The sequence below is a fragment of the Pyrgilauda ruficollis genome, unplaced genomic scaffold (genome assembly GCF_017590135.1).
Source record: "Pyrgilauda ruficollis isolate IOZ18807 unplaced genomic scaffold, ASM1759013v1 scaffold164, whole genome shotgun sequence".
NCBI classification, from domain to species: domain Eukaryota; kingdom Metazoa; phylum Chordata; class Aves; order Passeriformes; family Passeridae; genus Pyrgilauda; species Pyrgilauda ruficollis.
The window spans coordinates 974644-1001300 of record NW_024515209.1 but is presented as its reverse complement, the minus strand read 5'-3'; the positions used below and the strand labels follow the sequence as shown (position 1 = coordinate 1001300).

Here is a 26657-nt window from a genome sequence, read left to right as displayed (position 1 = left end):
AATGAGACTGATTATTCTTTCATGGTTTCCAAACCACTGTGTGTTATTTCCTACTGTAATTCACTCCTACATAGCTATAGAGACACAGCAATTCCAAATGCAATATAGTAATGTAATAACAGTAATTCCACATGAGAGGCTTCAGAGGCCACTTCATGTTTCTGGGCCCTTCTGCCTTACAAACAGTCAAGAATTAATGCCATGAATTAAAAAGTAGTAAAGGGGAGGAAAAACAAGCCCCGAATTCCCTGCTGTGATCTGAGCTGCCTGCCCTGACCCGTTCCCACTGGGGTGGGAGTGAGGAACTGTGGCAGTGGTGTCCCCCTGCGCAGGCCAGGGCAATGCCACAATTTTGGCCAGGACTGACCTTTCCCTTTTCTTTTTGGCTGCTCCTGAGGGGGTGCCTGGAGCAGGACCAGCCTCCCTGCCCGTGTCCACCTGTGCCCATCCCTGCCCACGTCCGTCCGTCCGTCCGTCCGTCCATCCGCAGGCGTTTGGGGGCTGCTGCCACATCCTGCTGGTGCCCTCAAGGGCACCCTTGTGCTGGCAAATGCCACTGATGTAACCCAGCCGGGCAGGATTGGCCCCTGCTGCAATTATTTTGGTTTCCCTCACCTCCCTGTGCCCGTCTCAGGTTACCCGGGCTCCTGTCCGTGCCCAGCCTCTGCTCCCTCCACACTCTGGGCTCGCTGCAGGCAGCAGGACGTCCCTACCTCCAGCTCCAAGGTCAGTCAGACTGCTCATACGTTGCTTTTCTAGCCTCAAAACGCAGCATTTCCAATGCAAGGGCTGCTAAAAAGCGAGTCAAAGCACCACAGCGTGGTGGCGTTGATTTGGTTGTAATTTATGGGTTTGTGGAAGTTGGGAAGTATCTGCCAACCCCTACTATGCAGCTGCTCCTAAATAATCTAATCACAGAATTATTAAGATTTAGAAAATACCTCTAGGGTCATGAAGTCCAGACATTAATGCTGGCCCTGAAGTAACAAGTTTAGTTAGAGGAAGATAAGTCTCTTTGCAGATATGTAACAAGTTCAGAGAAAATGTCTCTAATTACATGAGTTTTTTGTGGTTTTGATTGTAGCTCTCTGCACTGCGAAGATGAGAGGTTTATACTGCAAAATGGCACCAGATTGGCTCAGAAGGGTGAGCGGTGCCTGCACCTTGGCTGGGCTTTGGCAGGAGAATTTGGGCATCTGGGTCTCACCTGGTCGGGTCTGACCAGCCAGACCTTCAGCTGACAGAAACCAAAAATCATGGTGGGACCAAGGGGTTGTTGTCTGATCTATGAAGAGCTGCCATGCCTTCTCTACTCACAAGAATCTGGTCACAGGTTGCATAGTTTGGAATTTTATCCTTTTTTTTTTTTTTTTTTTTTTTTTTTACAAATTAGTAAGTGTTTATAACCATTCTCTGGAATTACGAGGAGGAAGAAACTGAAAGGTGCTTGATGTTTTTGGTAGAGATGTTCCACGCTGTGATTAAGGCACTGTCAGAGCCATGCCTGCGCTTGGTGTTGTTTCTACACTTCAGAGACTGCATCCCCAAACCCAGATGAGTCAAAAGGGTTTGAGTGATGCCGAGGGTGAGCGGGGAGAAACTGCAAAAAAAAAAAAAAAAAACCAAAAAATCACCAATTTTGCTTTATGAGGTTGGCTGCTTTAATGCGAGTCGTATCCGCTGAGCTGCAGGGTGATGCAGCAAATCCCAGAGAGATGTAAACTGATTTCTGTGTGCTAAAAATGGCCTGTGAGGCGAGCAGTGACTCATGACAGCCACTGCAGATGTTCCTGAGGCTCCAGAACCTTCCATGGACGGGCGGGGAAAACTTTCCACTGCCCTCTGCGGGCTTCATCAGGGGCTGAGGATGGCTTGGAGGAGTTATTTCCCAAAGATAAAGGCCAGCTACCAGTGTCCCTGTGCCACGTGAGGGGCCAGCTCAGCACGGGGGTGGCTGGCTGCAGAGCCCCGAGGGATGAGCTGTGCACACACAGCCCCAGTGCTGCAGAGCCCACCGTGTGAACCTGAGCTGGGGCTCTGCCATTCCTCCAAAATGTCACTCAGGATCACATGGCGTGGCAACTGATACCACCCATGACACGGCTCAAGTGTTCAATCCACCTCTATTTCTAGAAATGTCACTGTAACCCTGGCGCTTCCCTCCAGGCAGGTGTGAAGTATTGGAAAACCAATACCTGTTCAAAAGCACCCAGGGGAGGATGGAGCAGGAAACTTCCTCTCTAAAAGACATTCCAGAAAGCGACGAATTAACAGGAAAAGCACTTTTTAATGTCACTTTTAAAAGAAATACTGAAATCAGTGGTGCAGCTGTGAGGTTCCTGGGGTTCAGGCTGTGCTTAGAGCCCTTCCACCTGAAGTGACACCTCAAAGCTTTGGGCTGCTCTTCGGCCAGCACTGGATTTGCTGCAGTGATTTCCTCCACACCTTGCTGCTGGCCTTTGTGGCCATTCCCAGTGCATGGCCGGTGGCACAGACAAGAGGATGCAGTTCCAAACTGCGCTGCTGGCAGTGTCCTCAGGGCTGGCACGGGGAGCTGAGCAGAGGGACAGGGGCTGTGACCTCCAAACCGTGACCTCTGGGACATGTGCTGGCTCACGGGCCATGGCACGTGGGGATTCTGCCCTGGGAAAGGCAATTCTGGCTGTGTCCTGCACTGCCTGGCACCGAGGGGGTGAGGATGAGGAGGGGGCAAGGAGGAGCCCTTGGCTGGCAGACACTGCAGCTGGGCTGGCTTCACTCAGAGTCGGTGCTGCACATCCCTGAGCGGGAGGATTCCCGTGGGATTACCCAAAACTGCTCCCTGTGGAGGCAGCCTGCTGCAGGGGGCTGTTGGTGGGGCAGCTGCTGTGTGCCCCTGCCCTGCACAGCAGCATTGTGCCTTCCTGAGGGGTGCCACAAGCACGGGTGACCTGGGGAGTGGAGCTCTGCAGGGCTCTGTGCCAGCCCCAGGGCAGGGAGCTGTGCTCCATCCCGGGCCATCTCACAGCCTGGGGGGCACAGAGACATCCTCTGGAGTTTGGGGCACTGCTAGAGCAGGCTGAGGCTAAAGGGGGAGATGCACAAGGCAAGCCGTGCAAACCTTCTGCCAGGATCACAGCTAACCCTAACCCTAACCCTAACCCAAAGCCAGCCCTGCCTGCAGTGGGGTCACCAGTGGGAAGCACTCCTGGGGCACAGGACAGGCTGCAGGGCACAGCAGGGCAGCTCAGGGGGGTCACACCTCTGAGCATTTCTCTGGCATCATTCCAGTGATGCCAGAATATCTGCATCACTGCACTGCTCGTGAAGGGGCTGCCTCTTGGTGTGCTTTCCCACCACATCCTGGAGAAGGAGTTTTATTGCTGCAGAGCACTGCCTGAGTGATGACATGATTGATGTCTCCTGCCAGGAATCCTGAGAGTCTTGTTAAAAATCAAAAAAAATAAAATCATTATGGTTTATACCCAGAAAAGGTGTTGTATCTAATCACATAAAAATCAGTTCTCTCTTGGACAAAGTACACAGTAATAATCAGTGCAAGTTTAGATGTAGCTAATCCTGCTTATAATAAAGCCCAAATTCTCATGGAGCTTGTGATGGACTGAAAGAACTTGAAGCTTATGGAAGGTTGGTGCAATTAATGAACCACTTACCACAGATAAAATTTTAAGTAGAAACCACTACATCATAATCAAGAGCCCTGTAAGAATTTTTTGTCAGTGCCTTCAGAAGCCTCCTGCAGACAAGAAAACTCCTTTGCTTATGAGGAGGTATTCTAGCTTAAAACATAAATGAAAGTAATGGTAAAAAATTGGTAAAATGGTAAAAAAACCCTGGTGGGACTGAGAGGGTTGCAGACAAGCCCACCACAGGCCATTGATTGAGACTGAACAGAGATGCAGGCCAGCAGCTGGAGGTTTGGGGTTGTTTTTTTTTAACCTCAGGTTGATTAATCCTTAGAACGTATTTCTCTTTTCCAGCCCAGGCTGTCTCTAGATGGGTTTGAACAGAGAACAGAAGCCCTCCTAAGGGAGGTGTTCCCCTTCCAGCACGCCTGGTCAGCTCGGGAAAACACTCCCTTCCTTCCCAAGGGTTCAAACCCATACCCTCAACAGCTCTTCTGACTGTGAAACGCCGTTCTTTCCCCTCCCCACTGCACCACAGCACTCACAGGAGCAGGGATTTCCTGTCCTGGGCACAAGGGGAGACACTCAGCAAAGCCCTGCCAGAGGAAAACCTGCCGTTCCACTTTTTAGGCTCTGCAGTGGCCAAATTACCCTGATGGAAGTGAAATCCTGGCAGGTCCCCCAAGGATGGTCTGTGCTGGGGCTTGAGGGGCAGCACAGCAATCCTGGGGACGTGCTCCCATGGAAAACAGAGCCCTTTAATCAGGATTAAAGATGGTGCAAACCCACTGCAGAGCCAGGCTGGCCATTTCTGTGGGGCAAGGAGAGATGAATACATCAATGACTCGAGGTCAGACTTCACAAAAAAATGCTTTGATGAGGATCTTCCCTTAGTTTGGGGCCATTCCATCTGGGCTATTTTCAAATGAATCTTTTAAAATGTTTGTTCTGAAGCAATGCATTACTTAAAAATCATCCTACCTTTTGAGGAATGGACCACCCCCCCCATCCAACTGATATTGTTTCCTGTCCAATAAAGCTCCTTGTTCACTTCGTGCCCTCTTTTTGCAAAAACCCCTTTCTGCTGGGCTGCACACCTTGTTTTTGAGCAGCCTGTGCAGTTTCTGTGGCAGGACATCCTTGCTCAGGACTGGAGCCCACCCGTGTGGCCACAGCCCTGGGCTGGAAAGGGTTACACTCCCTTTCCCACAGCACTCCAGGTGATGTTTTCCCTTGTCCTTTCACGGGACAATCACAAACTGGCAATTCCCTGCTGCCATCAGTCCTACCTTCCACTGCAGAACAGAAGTGTGGTTAACCACCTTGGTTTGTTTTTTTAAAGAAAACCCTGTTTTACTCTGTTTTATGTTTTTTTAGGTAGACAACCTGCGCAGTCTGTGGCGTCTCCAGCGTGGGAGGCTTCCAAGAGCTGCCAGAGAAGCGTCTGTCAGGTAAAGCAGAGCCTCCCGAGGGTCAGGAGAAGCTTTTCTGAGCTCCAGCAGTGCCAGAGCAGCCACAGAGGGACACGGCTGGGGCATCCCAGAGGGATAAATCCCCCGTGCTGAGGGGGTTAAAGCCCAGCAATAAGGGTGGGGAGGGGTCCCCAGCCCACCCAGCAGCCTGGCACATCCCTGGCACAAAGCCTGCAGCTCACCAAGGAGCTCTCCTTGCCTTTTTGGGAAAGCACCCGTCCCTGCAGGGCTCATCCCTCCTCTCCCAGGTGTTTCCTCTCCCAGGTGTTTCCTGGCAGGCTCAGGATTCTGTTTGCAGCCCCAGCAGAGCCTCCTCCCCAGCCTGGGCACCACAGAGCCCTGCAGCCTCTGCCCTGCCCATTCCAGGCCACAATTCCACAATGCTGTGCCTTCCTAGCACACCCTGCAGTTTAATCAGATGTTCAGACCACATCTGTCCCTTAAACAGCACAGAAAATCCCAAAAACCCCGCGCTGGCGAGCCCTGGGCTTGCTCAAGCCATAAAATCCTCATCTGCAGTGGGGCTCTGATATGGCTGGCAGATTTCAGGACAGGTTTTTGACAGCCAGCCAGCTCCTCGCGATGGTGAAACAGAGATAAAAATGCACGGAGCTGTTGTGGAAATACACATCAACAATAGCTCTGCGCAGATTAGTCACAAGGAAATATTTCCAGAGTGTAGGATGAGGGTGCTACGCCGTGAAAAGGCACAAGAACGATCTGCTGAACACACAGAAAGGAAAAATCTCCACCAGAAACCTCTCACTTGGTTTTCACCTGCAGCCAAACACTCTCACACTGCATTTTGGGAGGGAAAATCCTGTGGCAGTCACAAGAGCCCATCCTGAAGCTCACCTAAATCAAATCACAGATTCAGGGAGAAAGTTTCAGTGAAAAAATACTGAAATTTCTGTCAAACAATCAGCACCTTTCTCTGGAAGTTGTATTAACTGTATATTGTGTTTCAAAGGCATGCAGGAGACAGAATGGAAAGATTCTGGTAAAAAGTTGCTGAGGCACAACAGAGGACACAAAACAAATTATTCCAAACTTGGAACATATTGTGTTCCTCATCTCACAGGTGTGACTGACATGGAAAGAAAATACTGATTTGCAATATAAAAATATGCAAGCACAGAAGAACTTTCTGCCAAGGGAGAAGAGAAAGGTGCAACATTGCATCTGTCTGGACAAGAGAGAGAAAGACAAATAAGTAAAGGGTTTGGGTCTAACTAACCCAAATCTGTAAGAAAATTATTGGGAATTTGCTCAGTAAAAATAAAATAAAATGCTTTGAGGAGTTTAGTGTAACATCCAAAACAATGGTGAAGAGGTTGCATAAAAAATCACACTCGAAACCTTTTGGTAAAACAACTGAAAGAGCAGATCTTGGAAGAAATGTCAGGGTTTTTTGTAAATCTTCCATGCTCATTTACCAAAGGTGATATGCCAGAGTCCAGCTTGAAGAAAACGCTTCTGCCAGTTGCAGAAATTAGAATTTAGATTAACAGAATTGTCCTTTACTTCGACGAGAGCTCTATCTTCCCAAGGAACTCATGGTCAGCAGCAATCCTCATCCAAATCTGATTCCTGTAAGGGAAAACCCTCACTGCCTCCTTCAGAGAGAACACCCCAATTTCCTGGAAGCAAGCAGGACAAATGTATGTCATAGAGCTCACGTGCAAATCCCCAAATCTCTCTGGACTCCCCAGAGCAGCACGAGCTGCCAAGGGAGGTGAGTTTGCTGAGCTGTGGGTGCTGCTGCAGTGCTGCAGCTGAGAGAAACAAGCCTCACTCTTTAACATTTTTAAATTTTAATAAGGGGTAAAAGGGACTTTTGTAGCCCTGGGTGCATGGCTGCCAAAGGTACATGGTTAACTATAACAATTATTCTTCTATTCTTTCCTGTTCTATTTCTATTTTCTATTCTTTTCATTTTATTGGTGAAATACATATTTAGGATGATTATACATATTCAAACAGTCCTTTGAGTTCACATTTTCTGCGAATTCTTCTGTTTGGTCTGACTCTTGACTGGTCTTTTTAAAGTATATATAATACTGAAGATGAAATTTATATGTTTAATTTCCTCACAAGGCCCCTCTGCTCTGTGATTTAACAACTCTTGATAGATGAAGGGTCAGTGGTAAATTCCGCTTTGCAATCTTTCTTCCAATGTTTATTTACTTGGTTTTTTAAAATGTTACCTTACCATACAGATAAGATACTCCACCAGTACATCAAATCAAAATTAGCTATTTCACACAATGTTGAGGCAAACTCCCCGTGTGTGGAGACACGAGGCCTGACTCCATTTTCTCAGAAGGCTGATTTATTATCTTAGGATATATATTAAAATACTGCATTACAACTATACTGAAAGAACAGAGAGAAAAGATCATCAGAGGGCTTGAAAGAACAAGAATAGAATTAATAACAAAATCTTGTGACTCTCAGGGTCGGATGCAGCTGCATCTGTGACTGGCTTTTAATTAGAAACAACCAACATGCCCCAATCCCAGCTGCACCCGCTGCACTCCACAGCAGCACACAGTTATTGTTTGCATTTCTCTCCTGAGGCTCCTCAGGAGGGGACAAATCCCAGCAAAGGATTTTTCATAAAATATCATAGCTACAACACAATTCTCCACATTTTTCTCACCATTGTCAGTTTGTTACGCAAGAAAAGGCATTAAGTACCTCAGCAACAGTTCACGTTACAGCACACAGCCTCCGTTTTGACATTTTGAGAGACCCTGAACCACAGCGCGTTCGCCACGCCGAATTCATCGCGCGTATTACGCGCGCGACCGACAAATTAAAAAAAACTAAAAGCAGGGAAGAAAGAAAAGGCGGCTACAAACGGCCCCAGCTCACAGCAAGGTGCAGAAGCCCCGGAGGGTGGTTTGGGGCAGGGCTGACCCTGGCTGTGCTCCTTGCAGGGAGGAATGGCTGGCACCTTCTGCCGTCTCCTGGCCGGGCGCGCGGCGCCGGCGCTGTTTGCCGCCGCGGGCACGGGCGTGCTGGCCACGGGCTACCTGCTGGGCCAGCACAACTCCGTCAGCGCCGCCGTGCAGGAGAAGAGGAAGCTCTTTCCGCCCAGGTAGGCCCGGGGCAGGGGCAGGGTGGGCAGGGAGCAGCGCGGAGCCAGCCCCGCGGCGCGGGACGCCGAGCGCGGCCGCGCTGCAGGGCCGGCGGTGTGGGGCTGCTTGGGGCGCCTGCCTGGAGCACAGGCTGGGCAGGATGGAGAGGAGAAAGCAGGTATTTGTTAAAGGCCTTCAACAGGTACATGTTGGGCAGACAGGAGCCTCCCAGAGGCTGCACCCAAGGTGGACAATGGTCATGATTTTTTCAAGATTTTTTAAGTTTGGCCCACTTACATTTCAGGATTTAACTCTCCAATTCCAGTTTCAGGTAATGAAGTCATTTCCCCCCAGTTTGTTCCCCCCAGTTCACTTTTGTTTATACTTTCAGGGCCTGAGGCTGTAGGGTGTCCTTGAGTTGCGGGCCCAGAGGGATTGTGTTGTCTGACCCAAATGTGAAGACACTAACTAACTAACTGGGTGCATGGCTGCCAAAGGTACATGGTTAACTATAACAATTATTCTTCTATACTAACTAACTAACTAACTAACTAACTAACTAAACATTCTATATGGGGTTCACAGTTATACCCTAAAGCAGCACAGCATTTGAAAACTATAACAGCTAAAATCCTAAGGCATCAGTGAGATAATATCAGCTCCCAAAAAACGCCCCCAACCTGACCAAAACCAACACTGCTGAATGGCAACAAGCCCAATATATGCCTCAAGTTTAATACTATATTTAACTCATTTATATTTAAGTCATCACCAACCAACAGCTTTGCAGGTCCACCTACTGGACCTGCTGATTGTATGGACTCTGCTACAGGGAAATGTGAAAATATTTTCTCCATGCAAGCAGAATTAATCTCTTGTATTACTGCTGTACTGGAAGTATTCCTAATTCTGTTACAAACTGGCTGGCTGATGGTTAGAAATTAATTGCAGGCCTTTTTCTCTGTAGATTGACTTTGCCAAAGGTAATGTGATCCTGACAGACTGGTTTTGCTACTGAAGTAATTTATACAATTCTAGCTAAAATATATTCTTAGAGAAACACAACCACAGTTGCACATAAAGCAAATCACTACCAGTACAAGATAGCTGGGGACTGGCAGAGTTGAAAAATCCCTTGCTGAAGCCTAACATCTTTATTTCCCCTGTCTCCATTCAGCCTGCTGCTTTCTGGGAATAACAATGCCATGACACCAAACCCTGGTACCTCAGAGGAGGCTCTGCCCAGCTGGCAGGTCACACAGTCCCTCTGACCCCCACGAGGCCCTGAGAGCACCTGGGGCTGCAAACCACAGAGCAGCCCTTGCTCCACACTGAAATCTCTGTCTAGCTGAACAAATCAGTGCTGGGGCTCTCTCCTGCCTGGCCAAGGCATCTCTGGGTGCTGCTTCTCTTTCCCTGGCTGGCTGATGACAAGAGGGGGGGTTCCCCCTCCAGGTTCCCCCTGGAGCTCCGTTGAATCCCAGTTGTCAATTGTTTCATTGCAATATAAAACACAGGCAGTGCACACGGGTCCCAGGGAAACTTTATTTGATGGCAAAACTTCCCCTTTTCCTCTCCTGGGACCCCGATCAAGGAGCAAACAAAGACTTATATCTCGGGAGAAAGTCAGGGGAAGGCACAACTTTCAACAAATCAGGAGAGTTGGGAGTAAAAAACCTAGGTGGGTATAACAATAGTGAAACAATAAACTTCCAAGGGAGGAAAAACGGTTTCAATAAACGGGTAAAGTTTGGAGAAATAGAAACTAGCTGATGAAATAACTGGGAAAAGGCAGAGACAAAAGGAAAACAGCACCAAGGAAGACCACCAGATCACAAACCATAAACCTGCTAATACCACAAAAAGCACGATACAGCATCAGGGGGGCTCAGTGCCCCTCCAGACCCCTTTGGGCGCCGTCTCCCTGCCGGCCGCACACAGCACAGCGCGACACGGGGTACCCTCAGAGCCTTCCCTCCCTCCTGGCACCCCCTGCAGCACGTACACCGAGAACAATCACACCTTCAGCCTCCAGGCTGTGCGGGATGGGTGCCCAGGGGACGCAGTAACGCCTTGGCTTCTCTCCCCGCAGCGCTGACTACCCCGACCTGCGCAAGCACAACAACTGCATGGCCGAGTGCCTGACCCCGGGCATCTACTCCCGCCTCCGGGACAAGATGACCCCCAACGGCTACACCCTGGACCAGTGCATCCAGACCGGGGTGGACAACCCCGGCCACCCCTTCATCAAGACAGTGGGCATGGTGGCTGGGGACGAGGAGTCCTACGAGGTACGCGGGTCCCACGGGACTGGCCGGCTCTGTGCTCGTGGTGTCCTTCCCGTCAGCTGGGAGCATGTTCCCAGGACAAGTTGTGTCCCCGAGGGTACTTTGGGGGCAGGTTGGTGTTTTCCCTCCTTCTCCCTACTTTTGAAAAGCGGGAGCATGTGGTATTACCGCAGGTGCCCCCGCTGCTGCAGCTGGAGGTAATGAAATGTACCTTGGCAGCAGCTGCTGCCTGCCCCCAGCAGCTCTCCTCCTTCCTGCAGCCAAACCCAATTTAGGGGAGAACTGTCCAACCCTGAGACACACCAAACGAAGGTAATGTGGAAATCACATTGTGAGGCAGCAGAGGCAGAAGCAGGCAGAAATGTCTTCTGGGCAGTGCCAGACATCACTAAGGCTTTGGATCCTGAGGAAAACAGAAGACAAGCAGCATCAGGGTGGGCAGGTCATTCAGCTCTGCAATGAGAAGTGGAAAACAAAGGAAAGACCTCAGTGTTGTTGACCCCGTGGTTGTGCTTCCTGCAGTGCTGCCTGTTCCTCTGCAGCCACCCCAGTGTCCCCGAGAGGGTGGCCTGGGACATCTGCCATCCCAGACCCCCAGCCCCTGGGTTTGGGGTGCCTGTGCAGGTGTGCCACTGCTGCTGCCCTGCAGGGGCTGTGCAGGGCCACACCTGAGCCCAGTGGCTCTAACCAGGACTGTCCCCACAGCAGGGCAGACTCAGGGTACTCTGCATGGCCTAGAGCCAAGAGGCTGGGGGCTCTGGGGGTGTGCTGTGGTTGGCAGTACACCCCAAACCCCAGCCTGGCTGTGGTAACTGCAGGCAGGAACCTCTGCCTGCAGCTGCTGTGAGGATGTGTTTCTGTGATGCTGCAGACCCTCTCTAGAGCCTCTTGCCTCCACAGGTGTTTGCTGAGATTTTTGACCCTGTCATTAAAGCCAGGCATAATGGCTACGATCCACGGACAATGAGGCACCACACCGACCTGGATGCATCCAAGGTAGGACTGAAGTAAAACAAGAGACAGAAAGGCTCTGAGCTGCTTATTCCAGTGATGATGCTGTGTGCAGCAGTGCTTTCATTTTTGCTGATCCAGCTGTGAAGACCCAATTTCATGTTTAAGGAAATTGGGATGCCAGTTCAGGCCCTGTCAGCTGCATCCCTTGTTCTCAGCAGGGAATCTGTGCCAGCTGTACCAAATATTTGGGACACAGCCTCACTGGGCACTGGGGGTCTGTTCATGAGCTTACAGATCATGGCTTCAACAGAAAATGGGTTGGGTTGGGAGGGACCCTAAAGCCCATCTCATTCCACCCCTGCCATGGCAGGGACAGCTCCCACTGTCCCAGGCTGCTCCAGCCCCAGTGTCCAACCTGGCCTTGGGCACTGCCAGGGATCCAGGGGCAGCCCCAGCCTCTCCCAGGATGTCTGCCCTTGCTTTCACCCTCTGCAAATTTCCTTTGTGTGTCTGAGCCTGGTCAGGAGCTCCTTGCTGCTCCACACAGGCCTCCTGATGTTTTTTCCCAATGCCCTCTTTCTTGGGATGCATCACTCCTGAGCCTGGGGGACTGGTTCCATGAATATTATCCAGCATCCTTGGTCCCCTGTTCCCTCCAGGGGTTTTTCCTTGGCCAAGCAGATCCCTGGAGAGGCTGAGGGCTGCTCTCCTGCAGTCCAGTCAGTGATCCTGCCCTCCAGCTGATCACCACTTTAAAGGGTGGCATCCCCTCCTCATCCCCCCTGCCTGCCTTCCCAGCGAGCCTGCATCCTTCTGTCAGGAAAATTAACCCTCAAACACCAGAGGTTTGTGTCCAGAAAGGAGGCAGAGGAGTCCTTTGACTTTATTTCAATAGAGGCAGAGGCCAGGGGCATTCCCCTGGGGTCTCTCCAATTATCCTCCTTTTATCCCAATTTCCCAGCCACATTTCCCTTCTCTCTTTCCCCATTTCTGAGTCCTTGAGAGGTTCAGACTTCCCAGAGCACCTGATACCAGAGATTCCCCTCTCATGTACAACCCTCCCTTTTAATTTGTAATTCTTATGGACTTTAGGGGTTTTTCTTCCCCACTCTTTCTTTCATCTTTCAATCTCCAATTTAATTTATCAGCAAACCTAAAGCTCATTTGTAAAGGCAAATATCTTTTCCCGTTCATCCATCAGTGGAATCCTTCCCATTGTTTCTTTTCTGTCTCAGTGCCAGCAGACCCACAGCTTGTCTGTAAAGACAAAATCTGTCATTCCTCTCACTTCCACCCCAGCTGTGCAGTCACAGGAGGGTCCCTCCCTGTCCCTGTGATGGCAGTGAGGTGCAGTGAGCCCTGCTGGCATGCACACACGAACCTTGTACATGTGTATGGAATTCCTTGGGCTGGAATTCCTCAGATTAGTATGGCTCTAGGGCATGGAGTGAAAGCAGGAGCTGAATCCTGTATCCCCACACACACCTCACCTGCAGTGTTTCCTTCATAGGGAATATATCCTTTTATCTCCTTCAGCTGCATAGTTTAGCTCATTTTGATCTTCCCTCTCCCAAAGGATCTCCCTTATCTCCCTCTGCCTCTGCCCATATCCCTGTTTTCCAAAAGCCATGGGGCCTCCTCCATATCTGGGGACCATGAAGGACGAGCTGGTTACTCCAACACGTTCATCCAGCCAGAGAAATGGCTGGAAACAACCCCTGGTGCCCAGAGCTCTCCAAGGTGCCCTGGGTATTTGTGACCTGGTGGGGAGGATGCCAGGCCTGGGCAGAGAGCTGCCCCTCCTTCTGCACGAGGGGTTTGGGCTCTCCTGAGGGCTGTGCCGGGTGTGCACGGCGAGAAACAAAGCTCACTTTTACAAAACTGTAAGTTTAATAAATGATAGTAAGGGATTAATAAATGATAATAAGGGATAACACAAAAAGGAAAAGATACAGGTGCCTGGTGCTTGACAAAGCCAGTACACACCTACTTTTTAATCTGCAGTCTTTTATAGTATTACCACTGTGTTACTTCCTTAGATGACTGCACAGATTTATTCTGAGCTCGTTAACCACAATCTCACTTCAGATTTTTGCAGTGTTTGCACAATCCAGCAATTTATAGATGTTGGCAGCCTGGGGTGGTCTTCTGATGGTCTTCTGATGCTACTTTGAGCTTGGTATTCCTCTTTTTATGGTTTTCACTTCTCTGCTTATGCTGCCTTGGATGTACATTTTGCAATATCAAACATATGTTAAAATACATCTTACACAGGCCCTCTTACACCCTGAGAAAGCCTTGCTTCTTTTACAAGCAATTACAAATTTTATCATACTTAAATCAGTTTAAAACTTGCAGTGATTACCTGCAAACAATCACAATTTTATAATTAAAACCTGCCAGCTGTAGTTGGGCCTCGAGTCCTCAAACAGGCAGGAGCAGCTGTGAGTTGCCATAAATTTGTTTATTGCATGAACGCATCAGTCTCGTAGGCAAAGAGTTCAAAGGTGTTAAAAGCCTGTGCTAAAAGCTTTCTGGCATGGAGTGCCAAGCAAAAGCTGCAGCTGCAGGGCTGCAAGGCTGCTCTCTGGCAGAGTCCCAGGTTCAGGAACTTGCAGGAACAGCAGCAGCAGCAAGAATTGTCCCTGGCAGGGGGACAAGAGAGCTCCCAGCAGGGCAGAGGCAGCAGGCTTCTTTCTTCTTGATGATTATGATAATGATGAAGGAGAAGAAGATGCAGCCTTTTTTACATCCTTCTTCTCCTTCTCCTTCTCCTTCTCCTTCTCGTTCTCCTTCTCCTTCTCCTTCTCCTTCTCCTTCTCCTCCTCCTTCTTCTTCTTCTTCTTCTCCTTCTCCTTCTTCTACTATTTGTTTCTTCTTCTTCTTCTTCTTCCACTATTTGTTTCTTCTTCTTCTTCTTCTTCTTCTTCTTCTTCTCCTTCTTCTTCTTCTATTTGCTGCTTCTTCTTCTTTTTCTTCTTCTTCTTCTTCTGTTTCTTCTTCTTCTTCTTCTTCTTCTTCTTCTTCTTCTTCTTCTTCTTCTTCTTCTTCTTCTTCTTCTTCTTCTCCTTCTTCTTCTTCTTCTCCTTCTTCTTCTTCTTCTTCTACTATTTGTTTCTTCTTCTTCTTACTGTAGTTCTTCTTTTTCCCTTCATGCCAAACACCTCAGTACAGGGTGTTTTTATTTACAAAAACATCCAGCCAGCTAAAAACATGTTTCTAAACCATCCCTTCTAAGCCAATCTAAACTTAATCCTCATGTGCAAAAGTAGTACGAAAGTAGTGTCAGTGCTTACCTAAAGAACTACATATCTAAGTTTATCTATTTACATGAATAGTTTTATCTATTTATGCACTTAGTTCTATCTATTCTCGTGGCAAAGTTCTGCTATGCCTTTATTCTACTTAGAGATGCCAGCAATGTTCCACTATGTTTTTGTTATGCTTGGGACGAAGTTACTGAACTTTAAACTAGCAAGCACAGTTCCTTAAGGCACTTAAAATGTATTTCTACTTACTTAAAACTGAAACTTACACTTCTATTTAATTAAAACTTGCACTTCCATTTCATATCTACGTGGCTTAATGTATCTTAATTTCTCTAAAGAATTTATTGCAACCCCTGCATTTATCTCTCTCTCTCTCTGAGGAACTGAGAGAGGCTTCTGTGTCATGCATGCCAACAAAAACCAGTGTACTGTAGCAAAAGCCAACTACTCCATGGCTGTTTGTAACATGCCTGTGAAAAACAGAATTGACTGCTTAGGGTTTTTAAAAGTATAATCATAATATATATTTAATAATAATAATAATAATAACAAGAATAATAACAAGAATAATAACAAGAATAAGAATAAGAATAAGAATAATAACAAGAATAAGAATAATAACAAGAATAAGAATAAGAATAAGAATAAAGAATAAGAATAAGAATAATACACAATATTTCCAGCACTGGGGTGCTCCTGGCCAACTGCCAAAGAACAAGATGGTGTACACAGACAATGTTATCTTTATACTGCTGCATATTCATGTGTTTCATGCATTACTCAAACATTCTTGTGAAGTTTCTGATGTTTTGGGAACTCCTTTGTTTGGCTTCTTCACACTCCAGCTTAACTACATGACATCCTGGGTCTCAAGTCAATATATTTAATTTCTTCTTGTGTCTCCATCGTGCTGCTTCACATCCTCTCATAAGATTTTAGCATTCCTCCTGAATTTTAACAGGGTATTCTCTATTTGTCCTCTGGTGCTCTGGTTTGTGTCAGGGTTATCTTATCACCTGGACAGGTGGGTCAGTGGATGGCCTTACACTGTTTTAGTTACACAAAAGCCTTTTTTACATCTTATTATCTTTACATCTTATCTTTTGCTGAGGTCTATAACACAGTGTTGGAATGCCAGGCTCTTTCTTGCTCCAAGATCAGGGTGACTAAAACTCAGGAGATGTTTTTGAAGTTTTCTCACTCTGAAGTTTATTATCCTTATCTATTACAAACTCACAGCATTATATTCCAAAAATAAGCCTGATTATTTCATAGATACCTGAAATCATTTCAATTTTGTCCATCTCAAGGCTGATTCCCTAATTATCCCGAGGCCTATTCCATTTTCGGATGTTACTTATCTCAGACTACATCCTGCATCCTATTTCCTCATGAACATCTGAAAACATCTGTTTTGTGACACTAATTACATCTCCTTTTCCTCTATTACTTTTTTATTCTATTTGTGGAGTGCCCTGATGAAGGAAGGAATGGTGAATCTGACTCCTATATTATAGGAGTCAGATTATATAATAATTATATATATAATAATTATATTATAGGAGTATATATATACTATATACTATAATATAGTATATAGTATATATATATACTATAATATATGATAATTATATTATAGGAGTCAGATTATATAATAATTATATTATATTATATTATATTAATATATAAACTATATATATACTCTCTTTCTATATATATGTACTATATACTTATATTCTAAACTATACTAAGAATACAGAAAGGATACATAGAGAAGGCTAAAAAGACAATATTGAAAACTTGTGACTGTCTCCAGAGTCCCAACACAGCTTGGCACATTCAAGTGAAAACAATTCCCATGAATTTGCACATAAGTCAAAACAATCCACATGAAACCAGTGAAACAATCACCTGTTGGGTAAAAAATCTCCAAACACATTCCAAGGCAGCAAAACACGGGAGAAGCAAATGAGATAAGAATTGCTTTCCTTTCTCTCTGGGGCTTCTCACCTTCCCAGGAGGGAAATCCCGAGTGACGGGATTTTTCGGCAAACGCGAACGCCACGCTTTCAAACAAATACTTCCTACAACACCGCTACGTACCACACACATCACACCAATTCACCAGGCACAAAAAAAAAAAATTGTGAAATGTGACGTTGCTGGGCCGTTTCTCCCCGCAGATCACCCACGGGCAGTTCGACGAGCGCTACGTGCTGTCGTCGCGGGTGCGCACCGGGCGCAGCATCCGCGGGCTGAGCCTGCCGCCCGCCTGCACCCGCGCCGAGCGCAGGGAGGTGGAGAACGTGGTGGTCACCGCGCTCTCGGGGCTGCGGGGCGACCTCTCGGGCAAGTACTACAGCCTGACCAGCATGACCGAGCGGGAGCAGCAGCAGCTCATCGACGTAAGTCGCGCTCCGGCGCCAGCAGCGCGCGCACGGGCTCGGGTTTAGTTTGAGCTCTGTAACCACACCGTTAAGCTGTGCTTGAGTCAGTGTTTGTAATGGGATAGCCAACCAGGCCATCAGAAATTTCTGTATTTCTGAAACGTCACTCTGCAGGTCTGAGGAGTGGGTTTCTGTATTGCCGTATTTCTGTGAAGTACGTCACCGTGCAGGTGTGGATTTATATTCCAGAGAGTGAGGCCAGTGTCAAATCAAATCCACGTGGCTGCTGCCACCTCTCTGGACAAGTAAACAGGGAAATTCAGGGCCTTTCCTTGGTCATCTCCTTGGGCAAACTGGGATATTTTCTGTATTAACCGTTCTAACTAAAATTATTACACTGAGATAGGTATATCTGTATTCCATTCTGTTGGGTGGGGGAGTTTGCCTGTGATTACATCAAAATGACACTAATTCTAATTTCCCAGAATCTGGCTGTAATTTCATAAGTGAACACTACACTAATTCTAATTTCCAAAAAGTGGCCGTAGCCTACTGCACCCAGGTGACCTTTTCCCAGTCCTGTCATTGTGCTCAAGGAATTGAAGGACCAGGCCCATAACAAGAATTTTCATTGTCACACAGATGGAAAGACAAGGATTTGCACCATGGATTTTGTCACAGCATGTGACATGCCAAACAAAGCTTGAATGTGCATTTTAAGTGTCCAAAGGAATGGCTGTACCATCTTAGCTATACTCATGGCACATTATTCCATAACATCAACCAAAGGGGAGCTGATGAAGTAACCTAACTGTTTATAACCCTGGAACTAGGTGTGTGGATTAACCAGGAGTTAAGAATTTATGTAAGGTCAGTAACTTTTTTAATTGAATGTCCCTGGTGATATGTTTATTGACAAGATGTTGATGACCTGCTGCGATTTATTTTCAGCAGGAGACAGCTCCTCAGGATGTAGAGGTTGAAACAGGAGTGTGGAAAACGTAATTCCTTCATGGTTTAAGGCTAAGTCCTGTGGGAAGTGGAATAGGCTTCACTGATTCAGTATTTTATCTCGTTTTGTTTCGTGATAATGCAAATTTATAGAGATCAGACATTGATGTTGTAACCTGAGATGCATTCTTTGCCCCACACCACTGCTTACCCCTCCAGCACCTCAGGACCTGGCACCTCTGTGGGATCAGGCTTCCTGCCAGCTGCTAAAGGCTCCATTTCAGCTCTGTAAGACCAAAGTTTATTTCAGTGACATAAATCACTGCTACTTGAATTGCACTCAGCACAGAAGGCATTTGGTGTTTTGCAGATTTGGGCCATATGCTCATGAGGAAAAGTAACAGCTCTTTTCTTGCAGAAAGGGGGATTTTTGTTTCAAGCAAAGTGTCAAGTGGAGCAAGATGAGGAAGGAAATTTGGTGTCCCTTTGAAGAGCAAAGAGAACTCCACACCTTTTCTTCCTGCATGGTTGGAGTTCTGCGTGCACCGTGCCCATTGCAAAGCATTCAAAGATGAAAACCTAAGTGAAATTAAGAAAATCATTATTTCATTCCTCATTAAGGGAAAAATTAAGTAAAGCACATCAGTGTGTCTACCACGTCACATGCCTTCTGCATAGACTGCCTCACTATTTCTAGTTAAGCCCTAGGTTTAAAAATAAAATAATAAAACCAACAACACTGCCAGCAAAAAACCCTTGATATTTGATATGGCAGTGTTCAAGGAATTAAGAAATACTAGTTTTTTAGCCCACACATGAAAATCAATAAAAAATACTTATTTTCTCTGGGGAGAAAAAAATTCCAAAGCAAATAGTTTTAAAAATTCTAAACTACTAGGCCATGGGCCAAGTTGGTGGCACAGCATGTGCTACATTTATTAAGTCACAAACAGCATCTCTGTTAAGGAACATAGCAAGCCTGTGATTCCAAAAGGTTGAGATTAGCACTGATTCAATTCCTACCTTGAGTTCATGCTCAGAATAAATATCTAAGTCTCCATGCTGGAGAAGTATATTTTCAGAACTAGCACTTTTTATTGTTTGGGGTTTTTTTCCCAATCTTTTAGAATGGTCTTCTCCTATGCTGAAATGTGTCTGACTGCAGAGCAGATCTCTGGAGCCAGGTCCTCCAGAGCATCCTTGGCTGTGTCCGTGTGTGCTGGGGCCTACCCCAGCATCCATCCCTCCCTACATTTGAAAATGTTTTTGGAAAAACATGTCAGCCAGCACCTGTGAGAGTTCAGAAAACCACCTGGGTAAAGAGGTTTTAGCTTCCTGCAAAGGAACCAGGTTCCCAGGCTGTACTGTGTGATTTTCTTGTGCTTCCACCGCCTTCACAATAACGTGCTGAACAGCATTACAGTGCTCCCTGGATATAAACTGGAGCTGTGCTCTGTTCTCTCTGTCTCTCTGCCTCCCTCTGGCCCTGTCCTGGTGCCCAGGATCACTTTCTCTTTGACAAGCCCGTGTCCCCTCTGCTGACATGTGCAGGGATGGCCCGTGACTGGCCGGACGCCCGAGGCATCTGGTAGGTTCTGTGACCTGCAGGGTCCTGTGTCATGCCCAAAGATCATCTTACAAACATCCTTGCTTGTCCTAACCCTGCATGAACTCTGGCCCAACACTCACAGCATGCCCAGTCTGCTTCAAAAAGAGAAATGTTTTAATTCCCGGGGCTGAAAGCACCCCTTTCCTCCCAAATGAGCTGGATGAAAAGGAGACAGGGAAGTTGGACTTCCTGCTCTCTTCTAGGTCTGTTTTACTGCCCCAACACTCTTGATAGTGGGCCCAAATACAAAATCTGCTGTGGAGATGAAGGGGTAACAGCTCTGAGAGGAGAGCCCAAAGCAGCAGCAGAGGACGGGGCAGCTGTGCAGTGCACAGCATCTGCATCCAGCCTGCTGCATGCACTGCAGGCACTGCCAGGTGCTGTAACCCTGAGAAAACAGGCAAAAAGCATGCTGAGGATCACCTAGTGTGAAACACGATCACCCCCAAACCCAGTGACCTGCTGGAATACTGGGAGGGTTTTTTAATTTCAACAAGCCTCCTAAGAGCTTTAACAAGGTGCAGATCCTTTGGTCCCCAGTGAAGTCTGAGGAAGTGGAAAAAGGTGAAGCTTGAGGCACCCATCCATTGTCTCTACAAAAAACCAGAAGTACCTACAGCATAATTACTATCCAGGGATTTCCTGAATAAAACAGACCTGGGTTTTGGCTTCTTTTACACGTGACATATCAAGGAAAATGGAAGAAAAAAAAAATTACTGTGATTGGACAGCACTTCTGTAAGTCGCATTTTGAAAATCTGCCTTTCCGTTGCAAAATATTGTCAAAAAGTGTGTACATTGTGGAAATAATTTTGCTTCTGATGGTCCTGTCCTTGTCATGGGCTGCAGGACCATTGCCACTAACAGCACTGTCAGCAATGGCACAGTTTAAATACATGCTCCTGACAGCAATGGGGGCACTTGCTGAACTAAAAGGGGAGGTGAGTTAGGCCAAACTCAGACTATTTATAAAAGCCTCCCTCAGCATTAGGGAGGGACTGAGGAGGAGGTGACTGGACCTGCCTGACCCCAGTGCCAGGGCACAGGATGTTTACAGCTGCTCAGCATTGCTCTGGCCAGCTCCAACTGCAAAGAGAAAACGGAGACGCCGCGAAAGACCGGCCGAAAGTCAGGCTCTGGGTGATCTTGAACTTTCACTTTCATGTGCCTTGCACCTGGTGGTATTTCACTGCTGGCACAAACGAGTCTGACCCCATCCATCACCCTCTACGTGCTGCAGAAGGCAGTAGTAGGAGACTGGCCAAGCAGAGGAGAAGCCAGGAGAAGTCACACAGCGCTTGCCAGAGCCAGCCCTGAGCGCCTGTTTGAGGCAGGAGAGGGATTCCAGGGGTTCTGTCCTTTCTGGCAGAGCAGGGTCACTGCGGGATCCCAGACACATCCCTTGAGGGATGCAGACACCCAGTGCTGCCAGGGACACTGGGGTTTGAGGCAGGGAGAACAACATTAACTAAGCACGCGCTGCTGGCTCCCGGGTTTTCTGGGGGCAGAGCTTGGCTTCTCCCTTGGCTGCATCCCCAGCTGTGCTCCCGAGGGGGGACCACAGCAGCATGATGTGAGCAGAAAACTCTCCTCACACTGTGCCCAAGAGGCCCTGTAAAGCCACAGGCACGAGGGATCCAGTGGTGGAACCAGCCCCAGTCCCTCACTGCAGACTGCAGTTTGATTATGACACATTTCACTTCTCTGCTGCTTGGGATGACTGTGACAAAACTAAGGATGCTGACTGTTATTTCTCAGGGCTTGCCTTTTTAAAGATATTAATTTTTTTTTTCCTCTCCTCTTGACTAGGCACAACAACGAGAAGACATTTCTCATTTGGATTAATGAAGAGGACCACACCAGGGTGATCTCCATGGAGAAGGGTGGCAACATGAAGCGTGTCTTTGAAAGGTTCTGCCGTGGATTGAAAGAGGTAGTGTCTCAGTGAGTTCATTATTCCTGTTTGTTCACTGCTGTCACCCCTGCTTACTGTGGTTCCCACTGAGCTGACATCTCCAGGGGCAAGGAAATGAAGTCACATCAGTCCACACAGCAACCCACATCAACACAGCTAAAGCAGGAAACACGGGCAGATTAATAGCTGAGTTGTAGGGAAAAATAAATAATTATCGGGTTTTTTTCCTTTTTTTTTTCTTTTTTTTTTTTTTTTTTTTTTTTTTTTTTTTTTTTTTTTTTTTTTTGCCATTTGGTACCTGCAAACTGTGGGAAGTCATAAATGAAGCACTTTATTTGGGTTGTTTGATTTGCTTGATTGAAGACTTTATTTGGCCCTTCCTCCTGGTTCTTATTTCTGAGGCTGGGAGCAGAGTGGAAGATGCTGAGGTTGTGGACGGGACTCAGGGTTTAGGACCCGCTGTTTTGGGGAGATATGGGGGTTTGTGATTAAAACTAAGAACTGATAGTCAGGACTCCTGGGTATTACCTTGGTCTAGCTAATCACAATGATAAGAAATCTTCCTGGGACAGGGTGTGAGTTAACACAGTTTTGCCCAGACACTCCAGGTGTGACTCAGGTTGGGTCTGGGCCCAGTGCAGCCCTCTGACCTGGCACACAAAAAGTTGATTTATCAGAGAAACAGAACTTTACTGTGCCTCAGAGGTAATCCCAGGGAACTCTGGAATGGTTTGGGTTAGGGTTTGCAGTGGGTTTTGGGGCACAGAAAAACAAAGCCATCTGATTTAGGCTCTGCTGGCACCAAGGTGGTTCCTGAGAGTTCCCAGGGTGGGTTTCCAGGCACAGCTGCGAGATCAGCAGTGCACAGGTGGTGACACAGCCCCCAGGTGTTGTCCCCAGCTTTGCTGTTGAGCTGAGCTCCTGCCAGCCTGTGGACATGCATGTGGGAAGCGGTGGGGCAGCTTTGGGAGCTGTGCCCTCAGCAGGTCTCTGGGGCAGCAAATCAGGTCCAGTTTCCCACTATCCATTGTGTTACCCTCACAAAACACAGAAATTATCCCAGGAGAGTAATTTATTCTGCATCCTCCTGCAGAGCTGAAGCGTTCAGCTATATTCATAGGATTCTTGTGAGCATGAGCTGGTTTATGCACCCAGTTCTCCTCAGGGGAGATGAGAACTGAACTGAAAAGGTATTGGGTTTGCACAAGCACAGGTGGGCGAACAGAGCACCAGGTTATTCAAAGGGCAGTAGACCCTTGTGATTTTCCTTCTGGTAATTATTTCACTCTCCTGTCATTTCTAGCCAGAGACCTACTAATGAGAAGTTTTATCTACAAGCTGGGTTGTCTCCTTATAATGGAAGTGTGGCACTTAGAGGCCAAATGTTTTCTTCAAGGAGCCATGACATCAGCTAGAAAACTTCACAAAGCTCAGGCTCAGCTCCCTCTGTTTGCTTCGTAGTGTTTGAGTCCTTTAGGGTCCTGTGTTTCAAACTTGGTTCAAAATTACTGAGTTATAAAAAAATTGCAAAAGCCACAACTCTTAAGTGAAGATGTGGCTCCATCGGCCAAGGTTTCACCAAAAGACCAGGACAGGGAAATTTCTGGTGAAGAGACCAAGAGTCTGCAAGATAATTTCTTGGATTATACTTTTTTCCAAATTTGATCAGCCATGCAGGGACACTCAGTGGCCATGGACAGGAGATAATTAATAATTAATGGCCCATGAAGAGCAGAGATCTCCTGGAGGGAGGATTGGCTGTGGGAGAGATAAAGAAATCTGCCCCACCTGGTTTTAACAGATGGTGGTAGAATGCACACTTCTGCTTACATCTTGCAGATATGTGTTTAAACCAGAGACTGAAATCAGAGCAAAGATTTAATAGTGAGCCCTGAGCCTTCCCTGTAGGGCACAGGCTGCAGGGCAGTGTGTGCACCTCCCAAGTTTGCTGCAAAGCCACTTCAGTGAGAAGGAACATTTGTAGTGCCAGAGTGTGGAAATGACCCTGCAGCCTGGAGCAGCTGCTCCCCTCCTGGCAGCTCGGCCCCCACACCTCATTCCAGCCTCATGCTTAATGATTTTATGAGCCAGAGCTGTTCCTAAGAGCACAGCTGATGAGGATGGGGAGAAGCAGCCATGCCCAGCTGTGACTGAGCCAAAGGCTGGGGCAGGCTGGATATGGATGCAGGCTGGTCCTGATGCTGCAGCCCAAGGCCTGGGGCCAGCCCCATTCTAGGCAGGTTTTCCTAACAGAAAATAACCCTGGGATAATGCACCTGGGTGACAACAACGTTAACCCAGCCCACAGTGCCCTCCCTTCCTGGCTCACCTGCCCTGGGGACAGCCCAGGTAACCACTGCTCTCTGATCTCTGAATGCCCCCACAGCCACAGACAGATGTCTGGACGCTTCACACACTGAAGTTTAATATAGGAACCTGTGCTCCTTTGGATCTAGAATGAAAAAGTAACAGGAAAAAAAAAAAATAAGCGTGAAATACTAATAGGCTGTATTATTTGCCAAAACAGCCCGCGACAAACACATCTATTAACACCTGAGACATCATCATGTGTATTTTGTGTTAAAGCAACATTAATAATAAAAACCAGGATGACACTGCATGATGAATTGAGTCCTGCTGACAGACAGCCTAAGCCTAGAAATTTTTGCTTATATGAAGAGTTCCACTAAAGTCAGTGATGTCTCCTACAGCAAGGATCTACAGGATTAAGGCAACAGATGAGACACAAGACCTACCTTGGAGACTCTGAAATCTAAATAAGACAAGACATACTCAAGGGGATAAGAAAAGTTTTATTAGAGGATAAATTTTTTCAGTACATAATTAAATAAATGCCATTATGTGGTAAATGTGTTTGCAGAACTGAATTATGCTCCCAAAGGTGCAAGATAAAACTGTTTGTATTCCTGCTCTGTTTCAGTTACTGGTCAATGCAAACTTAATATGAAATTTGTTTTCTTATGGAGACTGCAAATTCCATCCTCTGAATTCCCAACACAGCTAGTCTGTAAAAGACAATAAAATAAACTGCTAAGCCACTGAAATGCTTTATAGTAAAAACAAATCCCTTGAAAATCAGCAACTGACAATACAGAGACAATGGGATTTAGTCTTCATGCTTGGTTTTAACAAGCCAGTCATAAAAGGTTGCTAATGAACCATTTCATGGAGATTAAGAAATACTAGCTTTATCTTGCTGCCTCACAGTGCCACAGGGTCTGTGGTCCCTAAATGTCACCTGTCTGCTGGGGACAGAGCCCCTTGTATTCTCCAGCAATTTTGAAACAGGTTATGAAGACACCACCACCTCCTGCCATACAGAATTATGAATTTTGGTGCTGCTCTGGGCCTGGAGTGATTCCCACCCCTGGCAGTGTCACTCTGGTGCATTGGAGTGACTGCCTAGAACAGGGGCTAGACTAGATTAAGTGAATAAAAACAGGTATTTATGAAAGGCCTTCAAAAGGTACAGCTTGGGCTATCAAAAGCCTCCAGTGGGCTACACTGAAGGTCACGAGTTTTTCATGCAGTTAAAAGTTTGGTCCATTTGCATTTCAGGGGTTAATGTTCCATTACAGCTTCAGGCAATGAAGTAATTTTCTCCAAGTGTGCCCCCCTCAATTCACTGTTGTTTGCATGTGAGACAATAAGGTGTCCTTGAGGCCTAGAGAGAAGTTGTTTTGTCTGAGTAAAATGGGAAAACAGTAGGGAAAACAGGGTATGGAGCTTAGATTTATACACTAAAGCAGTACAGTACCTAAAAAAATATAAAACCTAAATCCCAAGGCATTGAGCGAGGAGCTGGGAGCTGAGCCTGGCAGGAGGAGCAGGCTGCTGCCCAGGACCCAGGGACCCCACAGGACCAGGGCCACTGCAGGGGAAGGACAGCTGGGCTTTGAGAGCCCCCTCAGGCACTCTGAATGCCCCTGGTGGTCCTGCCCTGCTCCCAGTGCCAGCCACATCAAGGACACCTGTGAAAAACGCCAATCACTTGGCTGTAAAATTTTAAAAGTTTAATGGTAATAAAATGGTTATAACAATAGCAATATGATTAGAGTAATAACATTTGAACACACTGCTTAAGAAAATTAATACAACATAACTTTCTATCATAACGCATACAATATTCATTTTAATCCTTGTGAAAAGCCAAAATACACATTTTTCACACAGACACCCTGAGCCCCCAGCAGCATTCAGGGCTGGTCTGAACCAGGGCAACAGGCCTCCTTCGTGCTCTCCTTGCATCAGCATCCCTCCCAATTCACTTCCATGTCCCTGTGCTCACACATCCTGCAGGCATTTTGGGCTTTTTGGGCTTGGGAGCAGGGGAGACACAGCAAGGACTTCAGTGCTTCATCAGGCACTGCCTGGCAGGGCTGAACACTCACAGCACAGCTGCTCTGTGTCCTCACCCTCGAGCAGTGTGGGGAACACTTGGGGCCAGGCATCCCTGCTCAGCAACACCCTGCACCCTCTCGGGGCTCACGTTTGAAACAGGTCCCTCAGCTCCTGCCTGATCACCTTATATGGGGACTTTGCCCGGCTGGTTTGTTCCTGTGGGAGCACAGTTTGGTGGAAATAACTTTGGGGACCTAAATGAAAGTTTCTGCTGCCCGGGGCAAAGAGGAGAAGGGAATTACTGTGGCTTTGCTCAATCCTACTCCCTGAGCCAGAGGAGGTGTGATGTCTGTGACCCTCCTCACTTTCAGCTTTGTCTGCTGAATGATGAATTGAGTCCTGCTGATTTGTCTGCTGTGGTGACAGCACGAGCCAACTTGCCACTCTTCTATTAACAGATGAGCTAGACCTTCTGTTATTACAATTCTCTTCTTGTTGTAGGTGGAGCTAGTCCAGATTGTCATCGACGGGGTCAACTACCTTGTTGACTGTGAGAAGAAACTGGAAAAAGGCCAAGACATCAAGGTGCCACCCCCCCTGCCTCAGTTTAGCAGGAGATGAAGCTGCTGGTGATGGCCGCAGCTGAGGGTAAACGTGGCTGCCATTCTGATGGAAAGGCACCCCTGTACATCTCTGTATAAATGCATTGTGTAATAAAACACTGCCTGACAACTGAGGTCT

At 47.1% G+C, this 26657-nt stretch overlaps 1 protein-coding gene across 1 annotated transcript; it reads left to right on the top strand.

Annotated features, from left to right (window-relative positions):
- Positions 1-601: 601 nt before the first annotated feature.
- CKMT2 (creatine kinase, mitochondrial 2) lies at positions 602-26648 on the top strand. The gene is made up of 10 exons (XM_041463326.1): positions 602-726; positions 5004-5077; positions 8041-8201; positions 10274-10472; positions 11370-11465; positions 16876-17097; positions 19533-19618; positions 21449-21583; positions 22395-22497; positions 26418-26648. The coding sequence occupies exons 3-10, from the start codon at positions 8047-8049 to the stop codon at positions 26535-26537; spliced, it is 1116 nt and encodes a 371-aa protein (XP_041319260.1). The 5' UTR covers positions 602-726; positions 5004-5077; positions 8041-8046; the 3' UTR covers positions 26538-26648.
- The last annotated feature ends 9 nt before the right edge of the window (positions 26649-26657 follow it).

Excerpts from the sequence above, each read along its gene's own strand:
- CKMT2 (XM_041463326.1), top strand. The coding sequence starts at position 8,047 with ATGGCTGGCACCTTCTGCCGTCTCCTGGCCGGGCGCGCGGCGCCGGCG. Across the intron at positions 11,466-16,875 it reads CCGACCTGGATGCATCCAAG|ATCACCCACGGGCAGTTCGA; the intron begins GTAGGACTGAAG and ends TTCTCCCCGCAG. Across the intron at positions 17,098-19,532 it reads AGCAGCAGCAGCTCATCGAC|GATCACTTTCTCTTTGACAA; the intron begins GTAAGTCGCGCT and ends CCTGGTGCCCAG.